Here is a 25,666-nt window from a genome sequence, read left to right on the forward strand (position 1 = left end):
GAGTTGTAGCAGTTAGCATGCTGCTGACAATATCCAAGAAAGCTGAACTTACCACACCTCAGCAATTTTTGCTTATCTTTTACTTCATTGTGATCTCTATATTATTAATATTAGAGTTGGGTATAGTCACATATGTGTACTCACTTCCTTCGATAACAATAATTCTCCTAATTTTTCATAACGCTGCAAGGTAGGTGCAGGGAACGTGCTAGTCCTGATTATGGAGTTAACTAGTAGGAGCTAGAATCTTTCCACATGTCGGGCAAAGGAAATGTGGTAACTCTGGTGCTGTTCCTGCAGCTCCAATCAAAAATTAAGAATTCAGTTCATTAAGTTTTATCTAGAAAGTGACCAGGTCATTTGGGAAATCATGCCCTACAAGAAGTAATTGAAGAAACTAAGAATGATCTTCATACTCATGAAAGAGATACCATGAAGAAGAAAAAGTAATATTATGTTGCTGCAGAAGGCATAAATACATGACCTGTGGATATGTTAGAGAAGGAAATTTAGCTTAATACTTACAGTAACTATTAGAAACTAAGCCAGGTTTCCTTTTAAGTAGTGATCCTTCACATACATTAGTAGCATTTAACCTATGTGCACCCTGCCAACTGCTAAGTTCTTACGTTAGTATTAACCTTTTTCATGTAAAGGGGAGAAAGAATTACGGCAGTTTACATCAATTGTGAGTGACTTTTGTAATGTTTGAGGGAATTTGGCAGGGTATAAAGACTTGTTTGAACTGACAGGCTTTGCTAGACTGCTGCATAGAGAGTAGAGAATGTGTAAAGAGGTTATAGATAAAATCTGGGGTATAGTCTCTGATGATAAATTCTTCCAGCATTTTTATTCTTACATGGTGACAGTGAAAAGTTATTTAAGATGAATAGAGGAAAGGAATCGGATGTGTCTGTACCATCTCCTTGAAAAGAAGACTTCATTGGACACTTTGCCTCGTATTGATGATACCTTTCTAAAGGAAGTTAATTTAGTAGTCATATACCTGTTAGAAAAAGCATATTGAGACTAAAGATAGAATGTACCTGCATAAAATATATGTTTGTGGAGGTTGGGGCATAGGATGTGGAAAGGGAAGAAAGAAATAGGCATTTTTAAAACTCCAGAAAGAACTTTTAAAAATCTCTAAGTTAAGGTGTTAAATATTTTGGTAATTTTTCTTTGAGACAAAACAGTTGTTCTAAAATATGTTGTTTATAGGGAGATCGGTGGACGGCTTCTCATGGTAGAAACTCGACTTCCAAATGATCTGGCTGAGTTTGAGGGAGACTTTTCTTTGGAAGGACTTCGTCTATGGAAAACAGCCTTCTCAGCAATGACTCAAAATCCAAGACCTGGGTCACCCCCTCGCAATGGCCAAGCAGTTGTCAATAAAGGATCAAGTAATAACCGTAAAATGGCTGAAGATAAAAAAATAGTGATCATGCCTTGCAAATGTGCCCCAAGTCGACAACTGGTTCAGGCATGGCTTCAAGCCAAAGAAGAATATGAACGTTCCAAGAAACTGTCTAAAACAGAGCCAACTGGAGTTGTAAAATCTGCTGAAGACTTCAGCTCTTCAGTTAATCCAGATGACAGACCTGTAGCGCCTCCAAAAATGGATACAACTCCACATATACTCCCCACTACAGCACATACCAAGGAAGATGTTGACAATTCTCAGATTGCTTTACAAGCGCCAACCACAGAATGCCATCAGACTGCAAGTGAAAGTCAGACGCTGCCACTAGTTGCTTCTGCAGGTGATGCTGAGAAAGATCAGGATGATGACGATGACTATTATATTAGTTATAGCTCTCCTGATTCTCCAGCAATTCCCCCTTGGCAACAGGCAACATCCCCAGACTCCAAAACATTAAATGGAGATGACAGACCCTCATCACCAGTAGAGGACCTACATTCTCTGACTATTGAGAACTTATTAAAGCCCATAAAAGATGGTGTACAGAAGAGCCCCTGTGCTGAGCCCCAGGAGCCTCTAGTGATATCCCCAATTAATGTTAGGACAAGAACTGAGATACGTGAATCACTTTGCCTTCATAGCACACCAATCATACAGAGAAAACTCCTAGAAAGGCTTCCTGAGGCAACTGGCCTTAGCCCTTTGTCAACAGGTAAGTTTAGAAATAACAGAAAGTCACCATAGAGCTCTTCAGATACCAGAAATGAAAGCAGCATTGACTATGTAATGAAAATCAGAGCTTTTTAAATGTAATTTTAGCTCAGCTAGTGAGAGGTTATTTTATCATATCTTAGATATCATCACATGATAACTTTTTTATCTTTCTGCTGTGGAATATACTCACATCTGTTTCCATCCTTTCTTGCCTTCTGGGTAAAATGTAGGAGCCCTCTCAGAAACCTTATCTTCTTCTCAACTTAATTTTTCCTAGTGGCTTTGATATATATCCAGATATTTCCCTCCCTATAAAATAGAAAACCAAACACCTGTCTTGACCTTCCATCTTTTAGCCTCTACCCTTTTTCCTCTCATTTAAAGCCAAATTTCTTAAAAGATCTCTCTAATTTGACAGCTCTATTGCTTTACATCCTATTCATTTGTCAGCCCACTCTAAACTGGATTCTGCCCCCATCAATTCACCAGTACGGATCTTGTGAAGATTCTCTGTAATCTTCATGTAGCTAAAGACAGTGGATGTTTTTCAGTCTTTCTGTCACATGCCCTCCAAGCAGCCATTGTTCTTATGACCACACCTTCCTTCTTAGAGCTGCTTCTCCTTTTGGCTTTACCCCGACTCCTGTTTCTTCCCACTTGCTTTCCTTTGAAGTTTACCTCACATTCTCAGTTATTACCTAAATATTGTAGTTTATTAAGGCTTAGCCTTAAGCTTTCTTTACTCTGTTCTCTCAATGACCTAGTTCCTGCCCACCAAATTGATAATTCACAAATTTAAATTTCCAGTTCAGAATTCTCTTTTAAGCTTCAGAACGCTATATGCAGCTACCTTTGGCATTTCTACTTGAATGCGCAAAAGCACCACAAGGTCAGTATTTTTTAAACTTAGTTTATGATCTCATTGCATCCATTCACTACCAGTCACCTAGCACACTTTATACACACACATACATGCCCACACGTTGAAAACTATTCCTTATTTGAATGGACAGTACCACGAGTTCTTCTGTCACTGAGTTACACAGGTCAGAAATAGTGGTCTTATTTATAATAGCACCTGATTCCCTCACTGCCCATCCTGTGGTTTTCACACTTCTTTGTTTCCTAAATTACCCAAAACCCTCTACCTCTGTCTCTGGTACTACCAAGCCCTCATCTCTCACCTGGGTTTCTACCCTAGCCTTCTTATTCACCCTTAACAATTTCCAGTTTTTTTGTTTGGTAATCAGGGAAAATTCCCACTCTTTTCCTAGTTAATTTCTATTCTTTCTTCGGATTTTAGCTCAAAAAAGCTCTCCTAATTCCCTGACTAGATAAAATTTCTCAATTATCTTCTGCTTTGTTGTACTTAGCCCAGTTATAACTTTACTTTTCTATATGTATTTGATCAATGTCTGATTCTCTCTCTAGACCTCACAAGGGTACAGATTATTTTTTTCTTCATCTTCATAAATACTTGATAAGTCAGTGAATAAATGGATTAAATGATTCCCTAGGGTAATAACAGGAATAAAATCTAAATGTTTTTATTTAATAGTACAAATATTAAAAGTTATTTTCGTGTGGGAATCACAGGTTGGAATCAGTTTCATTTTTAAATTGTGAAATCTTTGTGAAGAATTTATAGGACAGTACTCATGAATGGTACCTAAGAGTTGGAACAACAAAAATTAAAAAAAAAAAAAAAAAAACACAGAAGCAGGCAATGTTGATTTGATGTTAAATATAAAATTTCTTTCTGCAGAACCAAAAACCCAGAAATTGAGTCATAAGAAAGGAAGTAATACTGACGCTCTTAGAAGAGTACTCTTAACACAAGCGAAGGTAACTATGCTAAACATATTTAAAGATCAGTGGAAGATCCTTTCTTATTCTTGGATTTCAGTTAGATAATTGATAACTTCGTGTCTCAGTTTTTAAATAATTTTATTATATTTTTGCATCATTTATTTACATGTCTTTGAGACAACAAGAAATTGCCTAATTAAAAAAATTTTTTTTTGTTGTTGGGATCTAAAAGATTCTTATATGTAAATACAAATATTACAGAGAAAGTGAATATGATAGCCAAAATGTGGATTATGAGGATACAAATACATTAACTGATTACTGGCAAAATCAGAACAATCCAATGACAGCAGAGCTCAAGTAAGTGATTTTTGATCCCACCAAAAGTATATCCTTTTTCTTGGTTTATTACTTTTTTCTCAAATATAGCATTATTGATTTTTCAGTTCATTTTGCTAGATATCAAAGGAAAGCAACATTATTTATTACCAAAACTCTGAAAAATCATAAATGTCTTTATTCAAATACTAAAAATTGTTGTAATGCTTAACTGGAAATACATGGTTATGTGAAAAAAGTATGCATTAGACGTGTATCCTTAGAAATATATGATAGAGATCACTTCTGTATTGGCCACTTCTCATAAATATCATTAACTACATAAAATATATTTTAGTATTTCTATTTTGAGATTACAAATGCTTTTTAAAACTATCATTTTTAAATCAGTATTGAATTAAAAGTCATATATATTAAAAACAAGTATGAGTATACTATGAACATAAATCAACACTTTCAGGAAAATGATTAATGGATTTGGAAATCAGAATATATATTTTTTTTTATTAAAAAAAATAGATTCTATTCTTTCTAACCCCTTGAAAATTATACTTTAGTTTATCTTTCAGATACATGTTGTATTAGGGTAAAATACAAACCCACAGTTTTAAATCTTTTATACATTTTAGCCAGACTACTTGCAAATATATTGCTTGCTTGCTTGCCATATTTCCAAGAAAGGTCAAGATAAATGTCCATGTGGTACAAATGTCAACTCTCTACAAAGCTATTATTTTCTGTATTTGGGGTTTGTAAACTCAAAAATCAATATATGGTTGACTTACAGATTATATCAGATATTTCTACACATACCCAGTCTGGTATCTTGAGTTACTAGCCTGAAAAAAATGAAAATAAAATACGTAAGTTTCTTCTTTTACTTAAGGAGATGGTACTGGTTTATCATGTATTACTAAATGCATAAAGTTATCTAAGCAGAAATAAGTAATCAAAAGAAAGGAAATGATTGCTTATTATTTTTTTCTGGCTCTGTGTGTTTTTTTTTTAATAGAATCAATTTGCAGCAGTAAATACCCCAAAGAAAGAAACTTCTCAGATTGATGGACCATCCTTAAACAATACTTACGGTTTCAAAGTCAGCATACAAAACTTACAGGAGGCGAAAGCTTTACACGAGGTAAAACTGCAACAGCAAGGACACATACACGCTTTAACTCATATGTTTTATTTTATGGTACAAGTACAGAAAGTTTTCACAGAGAGAGGACTACATTAAATTCTATACCTATTCATCTTTATCTTGTTCTTGTTATCCTTATTATTTTATGTATTTGTATGAAACAGAGAAACTTTTAAAGTAGTCATCAGTTATTGAGACTGCTTTGTGGTTTCACAATTTTCTCAAACCTTATACCTGAAATTTTTAAAAAGAAGCTAAAATTTAGAAAACATTTCTCAGCTATTTGAAACTGTGTATATTACTCTGGGATTGTTATGTTACCATGTTATATCACATCCCAAATGTGATACCTACTTGTATTTTTTGTTTGGTTGACTTAGTGGATTATTGCTTGTACAATTCATTTGTTCATGTAATCTTTATAACCCAGTTATCTTCACAGCACAAACCATATGCAAAGACTAGGAAGCTATCTTGAAAAAAATGTACATTCTTACTGGAGAATATGTATGAATGGTTCACTGTAAATTTATCTGTATTCACTGTTAATTTATCTGTGTTTAAATATTTCTGTAAAGAAGAGACAACTCAGAACATGTCTGATTGGCACAGAGGTGAAATTAGAATATATTTTCATTGTTTATATGTGTGCTGTTGGAATGGTAGCTACTAACATCGTGGTTATTGAGGATTTTAAGTTTGGCTTACATATCTAGGAATGAAATTTTAGATTTCATTTAAGTAATTTATTTCCATTACAACTTTTGCAGCCTCACTGAGATGTGCCATAAATGTAAAATGCATACTGATTTCAAAGACTTAATTGGAAAAAAGAATATGAAATACCTTATTAGTAATTTTTTATATTGATTACATGTTGAATGGGTAGTTTTGATATATTGATTACATGAAAATATTTTAAAATTAATTTAACCTATTCTTTTTTAGTGTGAGTACTGGAAAATTTTAAATTATGAGTGTGACTTTCATATTTCTTTTGTTCAGTACTGGTTTATACAGTTTTATGTCTTTGCCCTTATAGCGGAGAATATGATTTTTTTTGGTTGGGTTTTTGGTCTCCAGTAGGTTCTGTCTTCTGAGAATTAGATGAGTTGACTAAGAAAACTTTAAATATTGTCTTCATTTTTACCCTAACTTTGATCTAAGATTTTTACTTTTTTAGAATTAGATCAGAACATAGTCTCCCTAGTAGTTTATTTGCATGTTTCTTCATTCAGCAGCATTCATTTAGTTCCTGTTTTATATCTGATTCTGTACTATCCCCTGAAGCTCAGATAAATTAAGTAACAAGCTCAGGAATGTTTATCTTATCAAGTACACATCCAAAATTCAAAAATTAAAATACTTTGTAAAAAATATTTATTAAAGCAAATGCGATAGACCTTAACAAAAAGACTTGTTGCATTTGATTTTTTTCTGTTATTATCTGAAAAACATATTTTCCTTCTTATACTGTTGTTTTATTCTATGTAACCCTATTTCAGAATCTTGGGCCTTCTTGAAGTTAAAATCTTTTTGAAGGTCTGGCAAGTTGCTCGTAGCTTCCTCACATGCTTTTTGAGTCTCAAGGCACAATTTCCAAATAGCCACCTGGTGGTCAGATAGGGAATGCACCAAAAAAAAAAAAACTACTGTTCTCTATTCGTTTTACTAGGAAATTGTGCTCCAAGCATTTTTCCTCTTTTCCATTACCCTGGGCTAATCTCATTCTCTCTTCTACATATAAAGTACTCAGTGCAGAAAAAGAGGTTTGTATTCCCTTTTCTTACCCCCTTCTTTACTGATCACACTCAGTAAATCTCTCCCCATCTCATCATTCCATATGTTAGCTTAAAAAAAATACCCCTAAGAACTATGATGCATTTTATATTGAGGAGTGAAAAGGCAAAATTGGAGTGTGAAATTTGGCCTACTGTATAAATAAATCAACCTCCAGAACTCTTTTGGCCTGAAATTGTCTTCAGTCTTCTCCATAGTTTTTCCACATGTTCCTTCTTTTCTAATTAAACTGATTTTTCATTTTGTTTAGGTTTAGGGAGGTTTCCATTTCACAATTTTTGGAGATTTGTTTTATTCCATATGCCTTATACATGCATAGTTAGTGTTCTTTATATTTTAAAAGTACTTAATAACAAATTTACTGATGAATGCATGCACTATTACATGTACATGGTAAAAAACTTCAAGACACAAATATTTACATTGAAAAGTAAGCTGCTCTCCCACATGAATTCCCTTCCCCAAAAACAATAAACAGTTTTGTGTTTTTTGTCTCTTTGCATACATTTTCTATGCATGTGCTTAACATTTTTTATATATGTGGAAGCATAATACACTCATTTATTCCATTTATCACTGTATTATGGTGATCTTTCCATATTAGGACATACAGATCTGACTCATTCTTTTCAAATTGTTAAAGATTAGAGTATTCATTCTGTGTAGCATTTATGTATGCCACCTAATTTATTGGCAGTAAACAGTTCCAAACCGATAGAGATTTAGTTTTTTGTTGTTTATAACTTATAAGAACTGAAAACAGTATCATCTTAGTAAGCACTTTGTACATATATTTTGGCCACATAGTGTATCTACTGGATACATGTTCAAGAGTAGGTATGCTAGATTGAAGGACATGTCTTGTTTTTAATTGAAATAGTTGATTTACAGTATTATATGTTTCAGGTATATAGTGATTCAGTATTTCTATAGATGGTACTCCATTTAAAGTTATTATAAAATAATTGCTGTATTTCCTTGTGCTGTACAATATATCCTTGTTGCTTATTTATTTTATACATAATATTTTGTATCTCTTAATTCTCTATCCCATCATGACCTTCCCCCCTTCTTTTCCCAGTGGTAACCACTAATTTGTTCTGTCCTTATAAAATTTTGATTGATGTTATTTAGTTGTCCTCCAGAGATACCTACTAAATTCTACTCCCATCGCTAAGGAGAATTTCTATATTTACATTTCAACAGATGGCATGCATAATAAATACAAAATATAGATCCTTTATTAAACTAAGGTGACCTGAATAATTGCAGTATTGTAACAGCAGTCTCCTGTTTTCCATTGCCAGATATATGTATATCACTGGTACAGTAATGGCTATAATTCCAGCTATAATCATGAATCCAATCTATATCTTTTTTTCTTATCCAGAGTTTATTCTGGATAAGAGAACTGTCTTAGAGAACTAAGTAAGGATTACTGTTAAGCGTTTTTATTAGCATAGGAAGTTATGTGTAAAAAGCAAAAATATGACATTTTTTGGATTACATGTCAAAGAGAAAATGTGCATGGTCAAAAACCTGGCTGTTGTATAGTTGACATCTTGCAATTCTTATATATATGAAAGTCTAAGTAACTCAGAGAATTAACAAGTAGGAGTTTCAAACTAAAAAGTAGAACTCTTTTGAGTTTAAAATACAGGTAGAACAATAGTTAACTGAATGGAAAGTAAAAAGTAACAGACTTTGGTTTGAATGTACCTTTTGGCCTAGTCATTCTTTCTCAAATAGAAATCGAGAAAATTGAGAGGCACTGCATGTACTCTAGAGAGAGAGTTTTTGAAAGAAAAACATGAATTGATTTAATCTGATCTTAGAACTAAAAACCTAGTTTTAATTTGTGGAATGTTGAGTTGTGAATGTGTCCTGTATAGCCATTTTTCTGTAATTTTACACGTGTATTTTCTCAGAGCCTTAGTGAAACATACTACTTTCAGCTTGTTTCAGAAAAATGCTTAAAACCATGGTATTTATTTCCTTTTATAGATACAAAATCTTACCCTAATCAGTGTGGAATTACATGCTCGAACTAGACGAGACTTAGAACCAGATCCTGAATTTGACCCAATCTGTGCTCTGTTCTATTGCATCTCATCTGACACTCCACTGCCGGATACAGACAAAACAGAACTCACAGGTGTAATAGTGATTGATAAAGACAAGATGGTGTCTAGTCAAGGTACTGGTCATTTTTATTAATTTTATACCTACATTCCCTAGGAAGTACATAGGCTTCCTTGGTGTCTCAGACGGTAAAGAATCTGCCTACCGTGCAGGAGGTCTGGGTTTGATCCCTGGATCAGGAAGATCCCCTGGAGAAGGAAATGCCTAGGCACTCCAGTATTCTTGCTTGGAGAATGCCATGGACCGAGGAGCCTGGCAGACTACAGTCCAAGGGGTCCCAAAAAGTTGGATACGACTGAGGGACTAACTCTTTCACCAGAGGAAGAACCTTGTATTGGGACAGTTTCTTTGCTCAGGGTCTAAACCAAATAAGCATAAAGAACTCCTCTCTACCTTATGGTTAGGAACTCCCTCAAATAGTACTATTTTTTGATTATGCATCTATGAGTTTCCTACGATGCACATTTTATAATCTGTTACTGTATCAGATTAAAATAACTGATTCCCTGGTGTTAAACAGAACTTTCAATACTAGGATACATTCACCTTGGCTTTGATGTATATTGTTTTAGCTATTGCTGTATTCAGTTTGCCACTGTTATATTAGGATGCATGCACCTATGTTCATGAAGAATTCTGGGATTTAATTTTCATTTCTTATATTGTGCTCATAAAACTTTGGTAATAAAGTTTTGCTAGCTTTAAAAAAAGAACTTTTCTCTAAATGTTTGCTGCAGTGGGAATAGGAGGTATTGTATATAATTTTGTCTTAGATTCATTATTCTTGAATTATTGTTAGAAGTCAGAAGCAGTACAATATAAAGAGCTTAATAAAATTTCCAATTAGCATATCTAATTTGATCTAAATATTATATGAAATACTAATTGTTACTGTTGAATTCAAATGATTGTGTATCTGTAGGTTGGGTAGACAGTCTTCCTTATATATGCATGCTGGTATTTTGCTGCTAATACAGAATTTTTCTTTGCTTTAAGAAGTTAAGTTATGGACTTTCCTGGTGGTCCAGTGATTAATAAGACTCCACCCTTCCAGTGCAGGGTGTACAGGTTTGATCCTGGTCAAGGAACTAAGATCCCACATACCATGCAGTGTGGCCAAAAATTTTTTTTTTTTAATTTAAAAGTTACTACTGTAAGTTAATGGTTTGCAAACTGCATAAGGTATATTCCAATTTTGTTGATATTTCTTCATAAATACATATACTTTAAGTTCAGAGGTTCTTCATATAGGATACCACATAAGGCATTTTATAAAATACCAAGTGTTCTTTGGCAATTTTAAATAGTAATATCTGAATTCAGTCATTTGAGGAGGAAGGTTTAACAAAACAAAACTGTTCAGGAATTTGCAGTTTAATCAGTGGTATGCTTGAGCTGGCTTGTACCAGCTCATGAGCCAGTTGCTAAATTTTCATGAATTGTTTGAAGTAGTTGATGTCACATTGGTAGTCTTAGAAATAAGCAAGCAGTATAAATCAGGGCTCCCCGCCCCCCGCCCCCCACCATGGAATGGTGCTTGTAAACATTCTCCAGCATACCACTAATTAAAATATTCTCTACTAAGCAAAGTTCTTCCTATAAAAAGAAATAAAGTAATAAAATTTATTTTTGGGTGACATGTTGTTATCTAGGGAATTTTGTGAATATAGACTTCAGGAAAATAGCTGAAAATACATAAAATTTGAATTTTTAGTTGCATATTGTACTAGAAAACATCTAAGAAAAATTTCGGGAAACAATTATATGTTTACTCTGGGGAAGCTGTCTTATTTTAAGATATTCTAGTTGTATAATTTTACTCAAAAGTCAGATAATATTACTTAACACAATTATATATAATAAACATTTTTGTTTATTTCTTAGATATCAGATATCAGACCCCATTACTTATTAGATCTGGAATCACAGGACTACAAGTTACCTATGCTGCTGATGAGAAGGCACTTTTTCAGGAAACTGCAAATATAATAAAGAGGTATTGTTTTTATTTTCTGATTTTTCCAGCTTTTTTTCCAGTCCTTTTGTGCTATTGCTGAGTAATGTAGGTGAAGGTACAAAAAGAGAAAGTGAGCCCCTTCCTGTGGCCCTTTAAAGAAAAGTTATTCTGGAAAGGATTTTGCTCTCATCTCCCACCATCATCATTTCTATCAGGTTAGGGATAAAAAAAGAATATTCTATTCTCAGGACTGAGGGGCCAGTGAAAGACAAATACTAGCTTAGCTTCTAGCTTTTTCCAGTTAGATTTTAGCATTTTTCTGTGGTGATGAAATAATAACTATAAAGTTAAATTGTATCATTGATTAAATAGGGTTCTACCCTAGGAACCACCATTTCAATACCTTTTTACTTTTTTTTTTTTTTTTAAGAAAATGTTTTCTGAGTTGTAAACAAATCTGTATTTCCAAAATTTTGGATTATCTGTTCATAAATCTAGGACTATCTGGTACATACCCTTTTGTGTACATAATTTCTTAAAAATCTCTTTTGACCATTTGATGTTGGCTTTGATGCTTGATAGTAGAATCTTGTCAAAATTTATGAAAACGATGTTTTACCAAAGCTATATTAATTTTAAAATAAAACAATTAAGTGAATCTCCTGCATCTTCTCAAGAGTATAACTCTTAGTAGCCATGTGTTTCACTTTTCTAGAAATGTAAAACTTCTGCCTGTTGGCTAGGTTTAGGTTTTTAAATGCCTAAAAGCAGGCTGGAAAATAACTCTTCGGATTCTGATGTATGGATAAAAGCTGTCCGTGAGCATGTTGTTACACTCAACCCTTTCTGTTTTGCTTTGGAGAACTTTTTCCTGTAAAAGTGAGATGATATATTGTGTTAAAGATCAGTGATGATATTTTACTGACTCAACATCTGATTTAATCCCAAATGGGTTAACACAATCCATCTTGAAAATTAGAACCTAGAGGGGTATGATGAGGTGGGAGGGAGCTTCAAAAGATATGGGCTGATTCAAAAGATACCTATGGCTGATTCATGTTGATGTATGGCAGAAACCAACACAATATTGTAAACCAATTATCCTTCAATTAAAAAGAATCTTTTAAGAAAGAAAATTAGAACACCAGAAAACATTTTCAAAGAAACAAAATTAGATGTCAGAGCATCAAAAAAAAAAATTAAAAAATGATATGCTACTCCCTACCACTCGAGGGAGGGAAAAAGAGGAATGTATTTTTACTATTTATAGCACTGGTGACTGGATGGATTCCCATCCATTTGAGTCTTACCATTGTCAGTCCTATCTTTTATCTTCTCACACAGCTTGTCAGGTGTGAGAAGATACTGAGAAGATGTCAGGTACTTTCAGAGCTCATGCTGCAAGCAGCTTAGCAAAAGGAACATGTAAGAGTTTTAGTCAAATACCACTTTATGGGCCAATGCATATCCAATAGTGTCCCTGGGCTTTGTAGGCTTGTGTTCTCCTTGTTAGGTATATTCCTAGCAATAGGATTACCTGCCAACATTGAGAATCTTGTCAGTTATTTGCAAGTGTAGTAACTTTCTTAAATGTCCATAACATGAATTATACTAGTTGTTAAAAAAAGTGCAGTAAAGAAAATAAAATTAACTTCTGTTTCTTACTCTACATCACATGGCAACTAGAAAGAGAAGAAGAATTAAATATTAGCATTTCAGTTCTGTAATGTTGTTTATGTATTACTCCAAACAACTCCCTTAAAGGTTATTTCCTTCCTAAACCTCATTTGTTGAGTACCTACTTAACACAGGCTTTGCTAAGAGCATAGGCTTGGGAGTCAGCCATCTCTGTCTTTTTGTCTTTGTCTTGAACAAGTTGCTTATCTCTGTCAACTTTAATTTCCTCATCTGTAAAATGGGTAATAGGTATTAGTGCGATAAAGCACATAATTAGCCTGGTCAGTACTTAAATATTAACTCTTAAATATTAACTCTGTAAAATACAGTGCTAGGTGCTGAATATAAAACTGAATTAAATACAGATGCTAGTCTCAAAGAGGTTTATCATCTTTATTTTTTCATTCTTAATATTTACTTCCTCAGGTGGCAAATATGTAAAGTCATGTAAAGTGCTATTAAACAAGTAAAACCAGATCCACTATATTCTTGTCACAGACATTTTTTATCTTTCTCTATTTCCTTGAACTATTACTTACACATTTCCCTAGCCTCCCTAACTTAAGCAGTTTGAGTCCTACCTTTTTCTTTTCCCTAGTCCATGCATTAGTACCTCCTATCTCTTTAACCTCAGAATTAGTTTTCAAGATCATTCCTTCTCCTCTCCCAATGCTCACTGCCACTCCCCAAGTTAGAGCTCTTTCACCTCTCATCTGTACAGGTGTTAGTGTTATCTACAATATAAGTTGTGAAGCAACTTTTTTCTGCCTAAGCAAATAAAATCCTTTTCATATTTCTGGTGCTTCCATTTTCTCCACAATTTTGTTCTTCACTACTAATTGCATTTACTCAACCTTGTTCTTTGTGTAACTTTCAGAAACCTGGTAGAGTGAGTAAAATTTACAAAAATTAAAGAACAAGTCACTAAGATTTTGTTACTGTCACCAAATATTTTCTCAGAAGAAATATGGAATCCTTGGAACTTTGAACTTGAAACAGATATCTGATTCAGCTTTAAGAGTCTTGTAAGACCGAACAACCTTTGGGTCAAAACATAAATATACATGATAGATCTGAAAATGTTGAAATGACACAGGTTTTCTAAAAGAACCAAATCTTTAATAAATCTATTAGGAGAAGCATTAAGGGTAACTTATTGTTTTTTTTTTTTTTTAGCAGTCATCTCTGAGCAGTAGTAGTTTACAAGAGACACTTGTTAATTGAAGAAAAATTTTCATAGCTATTAAAAAATAAGTATATTTAGTCAAATCTATTAACCATTTACCACAACAGCAGGTTGCTGATTGGAAAGATGATTCTTACAATAATAAAATGTTACGAGTCAAAGAAATTCAGATGAAGAAATTGGAAGAACTGTGTAACAGTTATAACAGAAGAGCTCTGTAATAATTTGGCATCCTCTTCATGCTTGGAGATGTACATGATAGGTACTCCAGCAACCTTCCAAAGTCTTCTCTTAAGTTCAGAATGCTTGTCGTCGTCTAGTCGCCAAGTCGTGTCTGACTCTTTGCAACCCCATGGACTGCAGCATGCCAGCCTTCCCCGTCCTTGATTGTCTCCCAGAGTTTGCTCAGATTCATGTCCATTGAGTCTGTGATGCTATCTAACCATCTCATCCTCTGCCATCCCCTTCTCCTATTGCCTTCAGTCTTTCCCAGCATCAGGGTTTTTTCCAATGAGTCGGCTCTTCACGTCAAGTAGCCAAAGTATTGGAGCTTCAGCAACAGCCCTCACAGTGAATGTTTAGGGTTGATGTCCTTTAGGATTGACTGGTTTGATCTCCAATAGTATGGAAATGAAAGTTCAGAGTTAACTGTGACCAAATTGCAATGAGAAGCATTAAAGCTATCAGCTGTGGGTTCTTTTGTGTGTGTATGGGAATCCTTCACGTCTCCTATCCTTGATGATCTTTAGAGACGCTTGACACTTCTGCCCAAGTTTCTCAAGTTTAGACATTACATGATTTTATAGGGAGATACACTCATCATACAGCTAGTTCATCTTTGCTCTGAGAAGAGATTGACATTAATGGAAGAGTTGATGAAGTTGCTGTCAACAAAAAGATATGTTAAGATACTGGATATTACTTTAGAAGACTAATGAGCAGGAATGGTTTGGGGACTTTTTTTTAAAGGTTCTAGGACCTTTCTGGACTTCCTTTTAAAGAATCAGTCTACACTTAACCTCTGATCTCTGAGCCTGTCTTAGCCACATTGTTGAATAATGCTTTGCTTTCTTTAGCTTCTCCACACTTATGTTGTAATCCCACTCTTTGTTCCAGAATTACCAGCCACGTTGCACTTTCTACCAAGAAAACACTTTTATAGGTTGGGGAAAAGATCCATTTGGCTGTTGTATTAAATTAATAAGTTTTATTAAGTGGTTTTCTCAGAAATTTCTGTCCTTTTTATATAGAGGAAAGCGTATGTTATCTTTTTCTCCTAACAAGTTTGAAGGCTACTTTGTAAGTTGTAGTGTAATAATGGATCAAAAGCAGATCACCAGATATTGAAATTTACACTAGGGAATGTATTTTATAGGGCCATTAATGAATAGGAAAAATGAAAAGAATATTATTGCAGAGGTTCAAACCTAGTTCTTTCAACGTCAGCCACTAAATCCTTCAGGATTAAAAATAAGACATATTTGTGATACTCTTATTTTTGTTGTCAAAGTACAAACTAAGGTAATTCAATACCCTTTTAATGAAAATGGCTATGGAAGAATGACAGAATATTAGAAAATGGTTCTAAACATAGATCTGATCTATCCATGATGCATTGAAGTACCATAGATCTGATCTGTGCCACAATTGCAGAGTAGCCAAATACTGCTTACATTAGTAGACTGAGATAGTCTTATACTACAGACGCTGGATGATACTTGAATGTTAAGTGATATAATCTGGGCAGGTTGGTCATTCCATAATTCAGAATGACTTTGAAGGCAGTTATGTGAACCCAACTTTACAAATTTTTGTCATCTTTCACTCTGCTTTTTGGCTTTTATAACAACAATCAGGGGCTTCCCTGATAGCTCAGCTGGTAAAGAATCTGCCTGCAATGCAGGAGACGCCAGTTTGATACCTGTGTTGGAAAGTTCCCCTGGAGAAGGGGTATGCTACCCACTCCAGTATTCTTGGGCTTCACTGGTGGCTCAAACAATAAAGAATCCGCCTGCAGTGCAGGAGACCTGGGTCCAGTCCCTGGGTTGGGAAGATCCCCTGGATCTCTTGGATGGCATGGCACGCCACTCCAGTATTCTTGCCTGGAGAATCCCCATGGACAGAGGAGCCTAGCGGGCTACAGTCCATGGGGTCGCGAAGAGTCAGACATGACTGACTGACTAAGCACAGCACAGCACAACAATCAAAGTAATTTAGAGCTTCTGATTTGATAGCACTGCGGTATTTTTTGCTCTAAAGTTTTTGTTCTCCACTTAAGACTGTAATCAGTTCTTGTCTTGCCCACACAGTTTTCCTATGAAAGTAAATCTTCATGCTATTTTTTTGTGTTCTATAATCAAACTTTTTTTATGGTGGTCACTGTGAAATTCCTCAGAAGTACAAAATGGCTCCTTCTGAGTTAGATGCAGATTTTTGCCTAGTTTTTGCTGTTTAGCTTCCCGACATTAATCTCACCCCTATTAATATTTCATTCTTCCATTAAACTAGTCACCTTCCTCTTAAGTTCAGAGGCAAACTTGTAGTTGTCGAGGCCTTTCTTTATGTGAGGACAAAGTCTTTACTAAAATTGGAGGGAAAAGGAAGAAGTTTCCATTTTTTCTCAGCGTTACAACTGTTTAAGGACAGTAGAGCATAGAGGGTAGAAAGTGACAACAGAATGACCTGGGAGATCATTTTCACAATACACTATCCACACATGCCCTCATACTTCACCCCACCCCTACCCACAATAAATCTCAATTTTACCCTCATTCATGCATTTAACTGGTAATGCTTGCCTCCCACCCCAATTTTTAGCAGGGTGGCTCAGACGGTAAAGCGTCTGTCTACAATGTGGGAAACCCGGGTTCGATCCCTGGATTGGGAAGATCCCCTGGAGAAGGAAATGGCAATCCACTCCAGGACTATTGCCTGGAAAATCTCATGAACAGAGGAGCCTGGCAGGCTACAGCCCATGGGGTCACAAAGAGTCGGACACGACTGAGAGACTTCACTTCACTTGCCAAGTCATATCAAGTAAACACCTAAGTAGAAACTACTTTTGCTTTACAAAAGTAGCTTCAAACTTAGAACTCTAAATGCCCCATTCCTTCCTATATAGAAATTCTATAGGTAAACACTATATCACCCTTTCCCACCTCAGAAATATAATAAAAAATAGATTTTTAATTTTGTAATTTGTTTAATGAAGAAGCAACTCTTCTGTTTAAAGGTTTAATTTTTTCGTTTCTTCTTCAGGTATGATCCTGATATTCTTCTAGGATATGAGATTCAGATGCATTCCTGGGGTTACCTCTTACAGAGGGCTGCTGCACTAAGTGTTGACTTATGCCAGATGATCTCTCGGGTGCCAGGTAGGACACTGTGAATGTTTTTTTGTTCAGCTACAGAGCAAATTATGAATAAATAAAGACAAGATTATTGTTTTAGCCTAATTTGTGTAAGTTCTAAATATTGTAAATTTTGTAAGTAAAAATGTAAATTGTGTAAGAATTGTGTAAGTTCTAGATACTGTCATAACTCCATTATATAAAAATTTGAAAATCAAGAAAAGTGAAAGAAAAATGCTGTAATCACTGCTATAGATACCATTAGTATATCTGTTGTTTATTTTTCTTTCAGTCATTTTTCATATACATACATAGGTCTTTTTAGAACATTAGGTCTTTTGGGCTTCCCTACTGGCTCAGTGATAAAGAATCTGTGTGCCAGTGCAGGCAACATGGGTTCGATTCCTGGGTTAGGAAGATCCCCTGGAGAAGGAAATGGCAACTTGCTCCAATATTCTTTTCCTGGGAAATCCCATGGTGAGGGAAGCCTGGCGGGCTATAGGTCATGGGGTCACAAAAGAGTGGGACACAACTTAGTGACTGAAAAACAAACAAAAAAAATACAGGTCTTTATTTTTTTATGTAACTTTAATCATACATATATCCCATTTTTACCCAGCATGTTAACAGAAGTATTTTTCTGCTTTATGAGATAGTCTTTATAATCATCATGAAGTACAAAACATTTCTTTGACTTGGCATACCATAATTTTATTTTATTTGTCTGTTTCTGTGTTTTATCTATTTGGTGAGGAAGGAGGAGATGGTAGAGAAACACTAACTGTTGTTGTTTTTGGGGTGGGGGGGTGTCAGGCTAACAAATTACCCATTCCAGTGTTCTTGCCTGGAGAATCCCAGGGATGGCGGAGCCTGGTGGGCTGCTGTCTATGGGGTCACACAGAGTCAGACACAACTGAAGTGACTTAGCAGCAGTAGCAGTAGCAGGCTAAAAAATTACATGAATTTTGAAGTCTATTCCTCAAAAGTGTTATTCTAATTGAAGAGGGAGACAATAATAACATTCATACCAAAATTAGTCTTTTTTAAGCATTTTTAAATTATGTTTTCTTTATAGTTACCAAATTTTTAATAACTTTGTTTTAAAGGCCTCCCCCCCCCCGCCCCCCCCGCCCTCCCCCCACCCACAAGTCTGACTAGGACAAAGTAGCATATAGTTCGAGAGGCTTAAAGGTCAAATACAAAATTAGTAAAACCAATCAAGATACCTCCTGAAAGGGGTTACGAAGTCAACAAAACATCCAAAGTGTTGATAAATAGAAAGAGAAGGGTTGAAGCTAGAAGATTCAAGGACAGCAAATATTTTGAGCTTTGTATAATCTTAGGATAAAAAGATAGCTGCTTTTAGCTTTTCATGGAATTAACTTTTTGTAGCAAGGAATAGTGATACATTTCAGTTTTTACATCATTTCATTGGGGATAGGGTTCTGAACATAGACGATGGGCAGCATGAGTGTTCAGTGCACTTCAGTTCAGTTCAGTCGCTCAGTTGTGTCCGACTCTTTGCGACCCCATGAATCGCAGCATGCCAGACCTCCCTGTCCATCACCATCTCCTGGAGTTCACTCAGACTCACGTCCATCAAGTCCGTGATGCCATCCAGCCATCTCATCCTGGGTCGTCCCCTTCTCCTGCCCCCAATCTCTCCCAGCATCAGAGTCTTTTTCCAATGAGTCAACTCTTCACATGAGGTGGCCAAAGTACTGGAGCTGCAGCTTTATCATCATTCCTTCCAAAGAAATCCCAGGGTTGATCTCCTTCAGAAGGGACTGGTTGGATCTCCTTTCAGTCCACGGGACCTTCAAGGGTCTTCTCCAACACCACAGTTCAAACGCATCAGTTCTTTGGCGCTCAGCCTTCTTCACAGTCCAACTCTCACATCCATACATGACCACTGGAAAAACCATAGCCTTGACTAGGTGGACCTTAGTCGGCAAAGTGATGTCTCTGCTTTTGAATATACTATCTAGGTTGGTCATAACTTTTCTTCCAAGGAGTAAGCGTCTTTTAATTTCATGGCTGCAGTCACCATCTGCAGTGATTTTGGAGCCCCAAAAAATAAAGTCTGACACTGTTTCTCCTGTTTCCCCATCTATTTCCCATGAAGTGATAGGACCAGATGCCATGATCTTCGTTTTCTGAATGTTGAGCTTTAAGCCAACTTTTTCACTCTCCTCTTTCACTGTCATCAAGAAGCTTTTTATTTTTAGCTCCTCTTCACTTTCTGGCATAAGGGTGGTGTCATCTGCATATCTGAGGTGATTGATATTCCTCCCGGCAATCTTGATTCCAGCTTGTGTTTCTTCCAGTCCAGCGTTTCTCATGATGTACTCTGCATATAAGTTAAATAAGCAGGGTGACAATATACAGCCTTGACGTACTCCTTTTCCTATTTGGAACCAGTCTGTTGTTCCATGTCCACTTCTAACTGTTGCTTCCTGACCTGCATACAGATTTCTCAAGAGGCAGGTCAGGTGGTCTGGTATTCCCATCTCTGTCAGAATTTTCCACAGTTTATTGTCATCCACACAGTCAAAGGCTTTGGCATAGTCAATAAAGCAGAAATCGATGTTTTTCTGGAACTCTCTTGCTTTGTCCGTGATCCAGCAGATGTTGGCAATTTGATCTCTGGTTCCTCTGCCTTTTCTAAAACCAGCTTGAACATCAGGGAGTTCACGGTTCACATATTGGTGAAGCCTGGCTTGGAGAATTTTGAGCATTACTTTACTAGCATGTGAGATGAGTGCAGTGGTGCGGTAGTTGGAGCATTCTTTGGCATTGCCTTTTTTGGAATTGGAATGAAAACTGACCTACTAGTTTATTAATTTGTAACAAGGTGTATGACTTCAGAATAATGAATGAAACTTCCTATCCTTTTAGAACATTGCTGAAACGATTTATGAGGTGGCATGAAACTGTAGAAAGGGCATGATTTAAGGAAGCATAGTAAAGAGCACTAGTGGTAAAGAGTTCATTCTGCAGAAAGACTACCTGGGTTCAAGCCCTGGCCAACAGGATTTGGATGTCCAACAGGATAGGTTACAGTTTGTTCATCTGTAAAATGGGGATGTAATGGAACTTATCTCATAAGGTGATTGTAAAATACTGAGAACAGTGCCTGAGGACGTAATAAACATTATGTAGGTGTTAAATTGAAACCTTTTTTTAAATTGATTTATAATATAGTGTTAGTTTCACTATAGAGCACAGGAAATTGTACCCATTATCTTGTAATAAACTATAATGGAATATAATCTGCAAACATACTAAATCACTATGCTATACACTTGAAAAAATCTTTTAGGAATTATGTCTCTAAAATAAAGAAGAGTGGTAGGTGTGTCTACATGGTCTTTATAATCAACTAACCCAGGTTTAGAATACTGGTTTTTGTTACTACATGACCTGGGGCAAGATAAACCATTTCTGAGTAGAAAGTATAATTTTTATTTTGCACTATAGTACAAACATAATAAAGTAGCTGTATTAAAATAATGTTAGTTCTTGCACTCAGCAGACATTCAAATACCGTTGTTGTTGTTCAGTTGCTAAGTCGTGTCTGACTCTTTGCAGCCCCATGGACTTGCAGCACTCCAGGCTTCCTTGTCCTTCACTATCTCCTGGAGTTTGCTCAAACTCATGTCCATTGAGTCGATGAATATACTTATTATTCCAGAGCCTCTAATCAACAACATTCATTTATACCCAGTGTTATATACTAGAAACACGTTTTGATTTCTATTCTAGATATAATCATCACTTAGAAACTAAACTCAGAAGTCTATATGCTATAAGAGGTACTCTTCAACTAGTTCTCTATATATAGTTAATAGAATTTCATCCTCAATACGAACATCATTAATTAATGTCAACAAATTTTCAGAGAATTGTTTAGGTTAAAAATTCTACCATTTTTTTGCAAGAGATGACAAGTTTCATAATAAATGTTTTTCATCCAAACACCAAAGAATAATGTGATATTAGGTATTCATAAAAATAGCACCAATAATTATCATTTTTAAAGAGAAAAGGATTTATTTTAAAAATACATGTGTGTATATATATATGTTTTATTGTTAAAAATATGTACAGTTTTCAGATACATTTATTTCGTAAAATTCTTTTATAACTTAAAGAGGACAGAAAAACCTATCAAAATAAAGACTATTCTCTTAACTCTAATACAAAATAGACTGTGAATTACATTTAATCCTTATACTTCATCTTCATTTTTATTATTCTCATTTTCTTATGGTTCGCTTGGAAATTTGATTTCTGTGAGTCCTGATGCAGTCTGTATTCATTTCTATAGATGACAAAACTGAGAATAGATTTGCAGCCGAAAGAGATGAGTATGGATCAGATACAATGAGTGAGATAAATATTGTTGGCCGAATTACACTAAATCTTTGGAGAATCATGAGAAATGAGGTAAGGTACTTTATTTGAAATTTGGTTTGGAAGTAAGAGATTAGATCAATGTAATGATTTAATCATTATAGAACATTAGTATAGCTTCCTATGTAGTGTATGCTTCTTTGTGAATTACTTTTTTTATACTTAAGAGTTTCAAAAACAATGACTACTTTCTAAAATGCAAAGCTATAAAAGTAGTTAACTTCATTATTGATGATTTTTTTCCCTGTTTCTGTCTAAGCACAAATAGCATTGGCTATGTAAGTCTATAGCTGTCAATAAAATGTTATCTTGTGTCTATGGAATGTTGTATAATTTCATCACTTTTTGCTCTGAAATCATTTTTACACAAGGCCAGATAAATTCAACTTGGCCTTTTTAATTTATTACAGTAAGAAAAATTTAGTGTAGACATGGGAAAGAACTTTTTGAAATTAGGATATTTAAAACCCAGGTGAATTAGAAAGGGACTTCCCTCATGGCTCAGTGGTAGAGAATCCACTTGCCAATGCAAGAGACATGGGTTTGATCCCTGGGTCAGGGAAATCCCCTGGAGAAGGAAATAGCAACCCACTTTAGTATTCTTTCCTGGGAAATCCCATGGGCAGAGGAGCCTGTCTGGCTGGTCCATGGGGTCACAAAAGAGTGGGACACAACTTAGCAACTCAGCAAGAAATAGTGGAAAGACAGTACTTGGAAATAGTTAATAGCACATTCCAGTTGAGTTTTTGGAGACCCAGATAAGGAGTTTGGTAATATGAAACTATCTTACTAGTATGCAATCACTCACCAAAAATGTAAGAAAAAAGATATCTACAATAAATTGGTCTATTCTCAAATTTTGGACTTACAATATCAGATAAAATGTTTATATTTTAAAGAGGATTCTATTCTTCAACTACTTCCTTTTGAAACTACGTTCTATTTCTATTGTACACTTATTATTTGTTGTGATCTTTTTTGGCTCTTCTAGGTTTATATAAAAATTTGAATTTCCAGGCACGTTCTCTGCAATTCTTTTGGGACCTATCACACAGTAATTCTTCCAGATAAGGAAGTACACTCTTTATATAAAATTTAGGTATTCTTGCTTTTAAAAATAATTTTATTTATTCATTCATTCATTTATGGCTGTGCTGGGTCTTCTTTGCTGCTCGAGCTTTTCCCTAGTTGCTATGAGTGTGGGCTACTCTCTAGTTGAGGTGGGAGGGCTTCTCATTACGGTCACTCGTTGCAGAGCATGGACTGTAGGGCACAAAGCCTTCAGTAGTTATAGTATGTGGGCTCAGTAGTTGCAGTTCCCAGGCTCTTAAGCACAGGCTCAGTAGCTGTGGCACATAGGCTTAGTTGCTCTGGAGCATGTGGGATCTTCCTGGACCAGGGATGGAACTTGTGTCTCTTGCATTAGCAGGCAGATTTTTTTTTTTTTTTTTTTTTTTTTTACCATTGAGCCAGCAGGAAAGCCTTACGATTTTTATTCTCTCTCTGCACCATAGACCTGAAGTTATGCTCACATTTTATCTAATTTGAAAATGTACCTACTTGAGGATAATTTTATCCTGTTGTTTCTTCTTAAAATATTGTCAGCACAGTAATGCCCCAGTGATTTAAAAAACACAGTTGACCCTCAAACAACATAGCTTTGAACTAAACAGGTCCACTTACTGGTGAATTTTTTTCCTCCAATAAACACATACTACAGTATTATACAGTCTGCAGATTGGTTGAATCTGCAATGCGGATATGCAGACATGAAGAGCTAACTGTAAAGTTATACACAGGTTTTTCAACTGAATGAGGGTCAGTGCCCCTAACCCCTGTATTGTTCAAGGGTCAACTGCAACTCCTGGTGACACAGCACAGGATATGAAAGGTACAGAGATTATGATGTATTTGTTTCATATATTCTATTACATATTTCAGACTTCAGTCTCTGATATTGCCTGGAATGAACACATAAGTATATAAACACAAAATTAAATCATCAATTCTTAGTTTTAGGCGTCTTTTCATTCCTGAAGATCCAAAAGGCACCTCTAACAATTATCAATTATTAGCTTAAAAAAAAATCACAGTTTATTATTTTTCTTTTTTAAATCACAGTTTAAAGAGTAAGTATTTTTTCAAAGTTCAGGGCTTTCTTTAGTCCTTACAGAAAATTCAAGGTCAAGGGCTTTCTCTAACTCTAGGCTGAATATAACATCTCTGCTCTTATTTTTGTATCTGTGAGGAACAACTGTGAGAAAGTTATGAGTAGGGTAATTTATCCCGGTCTCCCCGAACTTTGCTAGATGAGCCAAATTAGATTATCACTTTTTTCTAACCCAAAGTGGCAATTTGGAAATTTCCATGAAATTCTGAGTACACTTGTGGGAAGTATTGTCTTGTATCTCAAGTTGTACAGAACTTTAAGGGTTAGATTTTGGCCCTAAGAATTTCTTTATGTTAGAGGCCCTTAGACTATTTTTTCTGGATTTAAACAGTTCCAGAAGCTCCTTTTTATCTTTATTTCTTTGTATCTCCCTATAGCACTCAGCTATTTCTAACTCTATTATTGTTTTCTTTAATCTTTATGTTTGTTTTTTATATATTCTTTATTTAAAATAATTTATATTTTCTATTTTAAAAAAGCAGAAGAGTTTGTAAAGTGAAAGTGAAATCCCCTTGTTCTTTCTAGGACACCTCAACAACAGTTGCACCACCCAGATACAATTTATAGCTGAATGGATATCTTTTTTTTTAATGTTACTTTGGATTTAAAATTTATTTTATTTTTAAAATATACTATTAATAGTTTTCACTGTCCTGTATAACTTTAATATAGAATTATTGCTATTCCCTCTAGACTCTGAATCCTCAGTAACAAAGTGCCTCTTAATAGTGCTCATGATATACTTGTTGACTGACTGAATGAAAGAATAAATGACTCTTCCCCCAAAGGATTTTATTTAGAGGACTTCCAGATATCAACTCAATCCAGGCTTTTCAAGAATTTGCAAAGTAGGTTGGAAACAGATCAGTTTCAACAAATATTGAACTGATTCAGTTCAACAGCTATTACAGAACGCCATCTCTAGTGCACAGATCTGGGCAGATCTGTTTTATATTTAGATCAAGTTAAGTTTTATATAAAATTAAGATTAAGGGTATAGCTGTTTCCTCTATTTTAGCAGTCTTTGTTGCTGCTTGAGCTTTTCTCTAGTTGCAGCGAGCAGGGGTTACTCTTGATTGTGGCATGCAGGTTTTTCATGGTGGCGTTTCCTTGCGGAGCACAGGCTCAATAGTTGTGGCGCATGGAATTAGTTGCTCCACAGCATGTGGGTTCTCCTCAGGTCAGGGATCAAACCCATGACTCCTGCATTGGCAGGCAAATTGTTTACTACTGAGCCACAAGGGAAGCCCCTGCTTCAGTTTTCTCTCTGAAATAAGAAGCACTGTTTTTAGCTGAGAGTGAGCAGTTGGAGGGGCTCTTTGGGTTTGAAGAGAGAAGTGTCATCTAGGGGAATTTGAGAGTGGTTAATTAAGAAAATACAGAAGCTAGGCATTGACTACCCAGTTGAGATTTGCATCAGGAAAGTAAAGTGATACCTGCCAACTGTGTTCAGATTCACAGATAAAAGTGCAGAATGACAGAGGTTTAGATTTCATCACAGCTTGCAGGCAAAGAATTATGGCTTTACTAAAATTGAATTAA

General features: G+C 35.3%; 1 protein-coding gene across 1 annotated transcript in view; it reads left to right on the forward strand.

Annotated features, from left to right (window-relative positions):
* Positions 1-25,666, forward strand: part of REV3L (REV3 like, DNA directed polymerase zeta catalytic subunit) — a 174,805-nt gene that overhangs the window by 106,095 nt on the left and 43,044 nt on the right. Inside the window, exons 14-20 of the mRNA XM_052645563.1 lie at positions 1,222-2,135; positions 3,903-3,982; positions 5,298-5,423; positions 9,231-9,423; positions 11,253-11,364; positions 17,447-17,562; positions 21,869-21,987. Of these exons, the coding sequence (XP_052501523.1) occupies positions 1,222-2,135; positions 3,903-3,982; positions 5,298-5,423; positions 9,231-9,423; positions 11,253-11,364; positions 17,447-17,562; positions 21,869-21,987 (1,660 nt within the window). The remainder of the gene's footprint in view (positions 1-1,221; positions 2,136-3,902; positions 3,983-5,297; positions 5,424-9,230; positions 9,424-11,252; positions 11,365-17,446; positions 17,563-21,868; positions 21,988-25,666) is intronic.

This window comes from Budorcas taxicolor, chromosome 9 (genome assembly GCF_023091745.1).
Source record: "Budorcas taxicolor isolate Tak-1 chromosome 9, Takin1.1, whole genome shotgun sequence".
NCBI classification, from domain to species: domain Eukaryota; kingdom Metazoa; phylum Chordata; class Mammalia; order Artiodactyla; family Bovidae; genus Budorcas; species Budorcas taxicolor.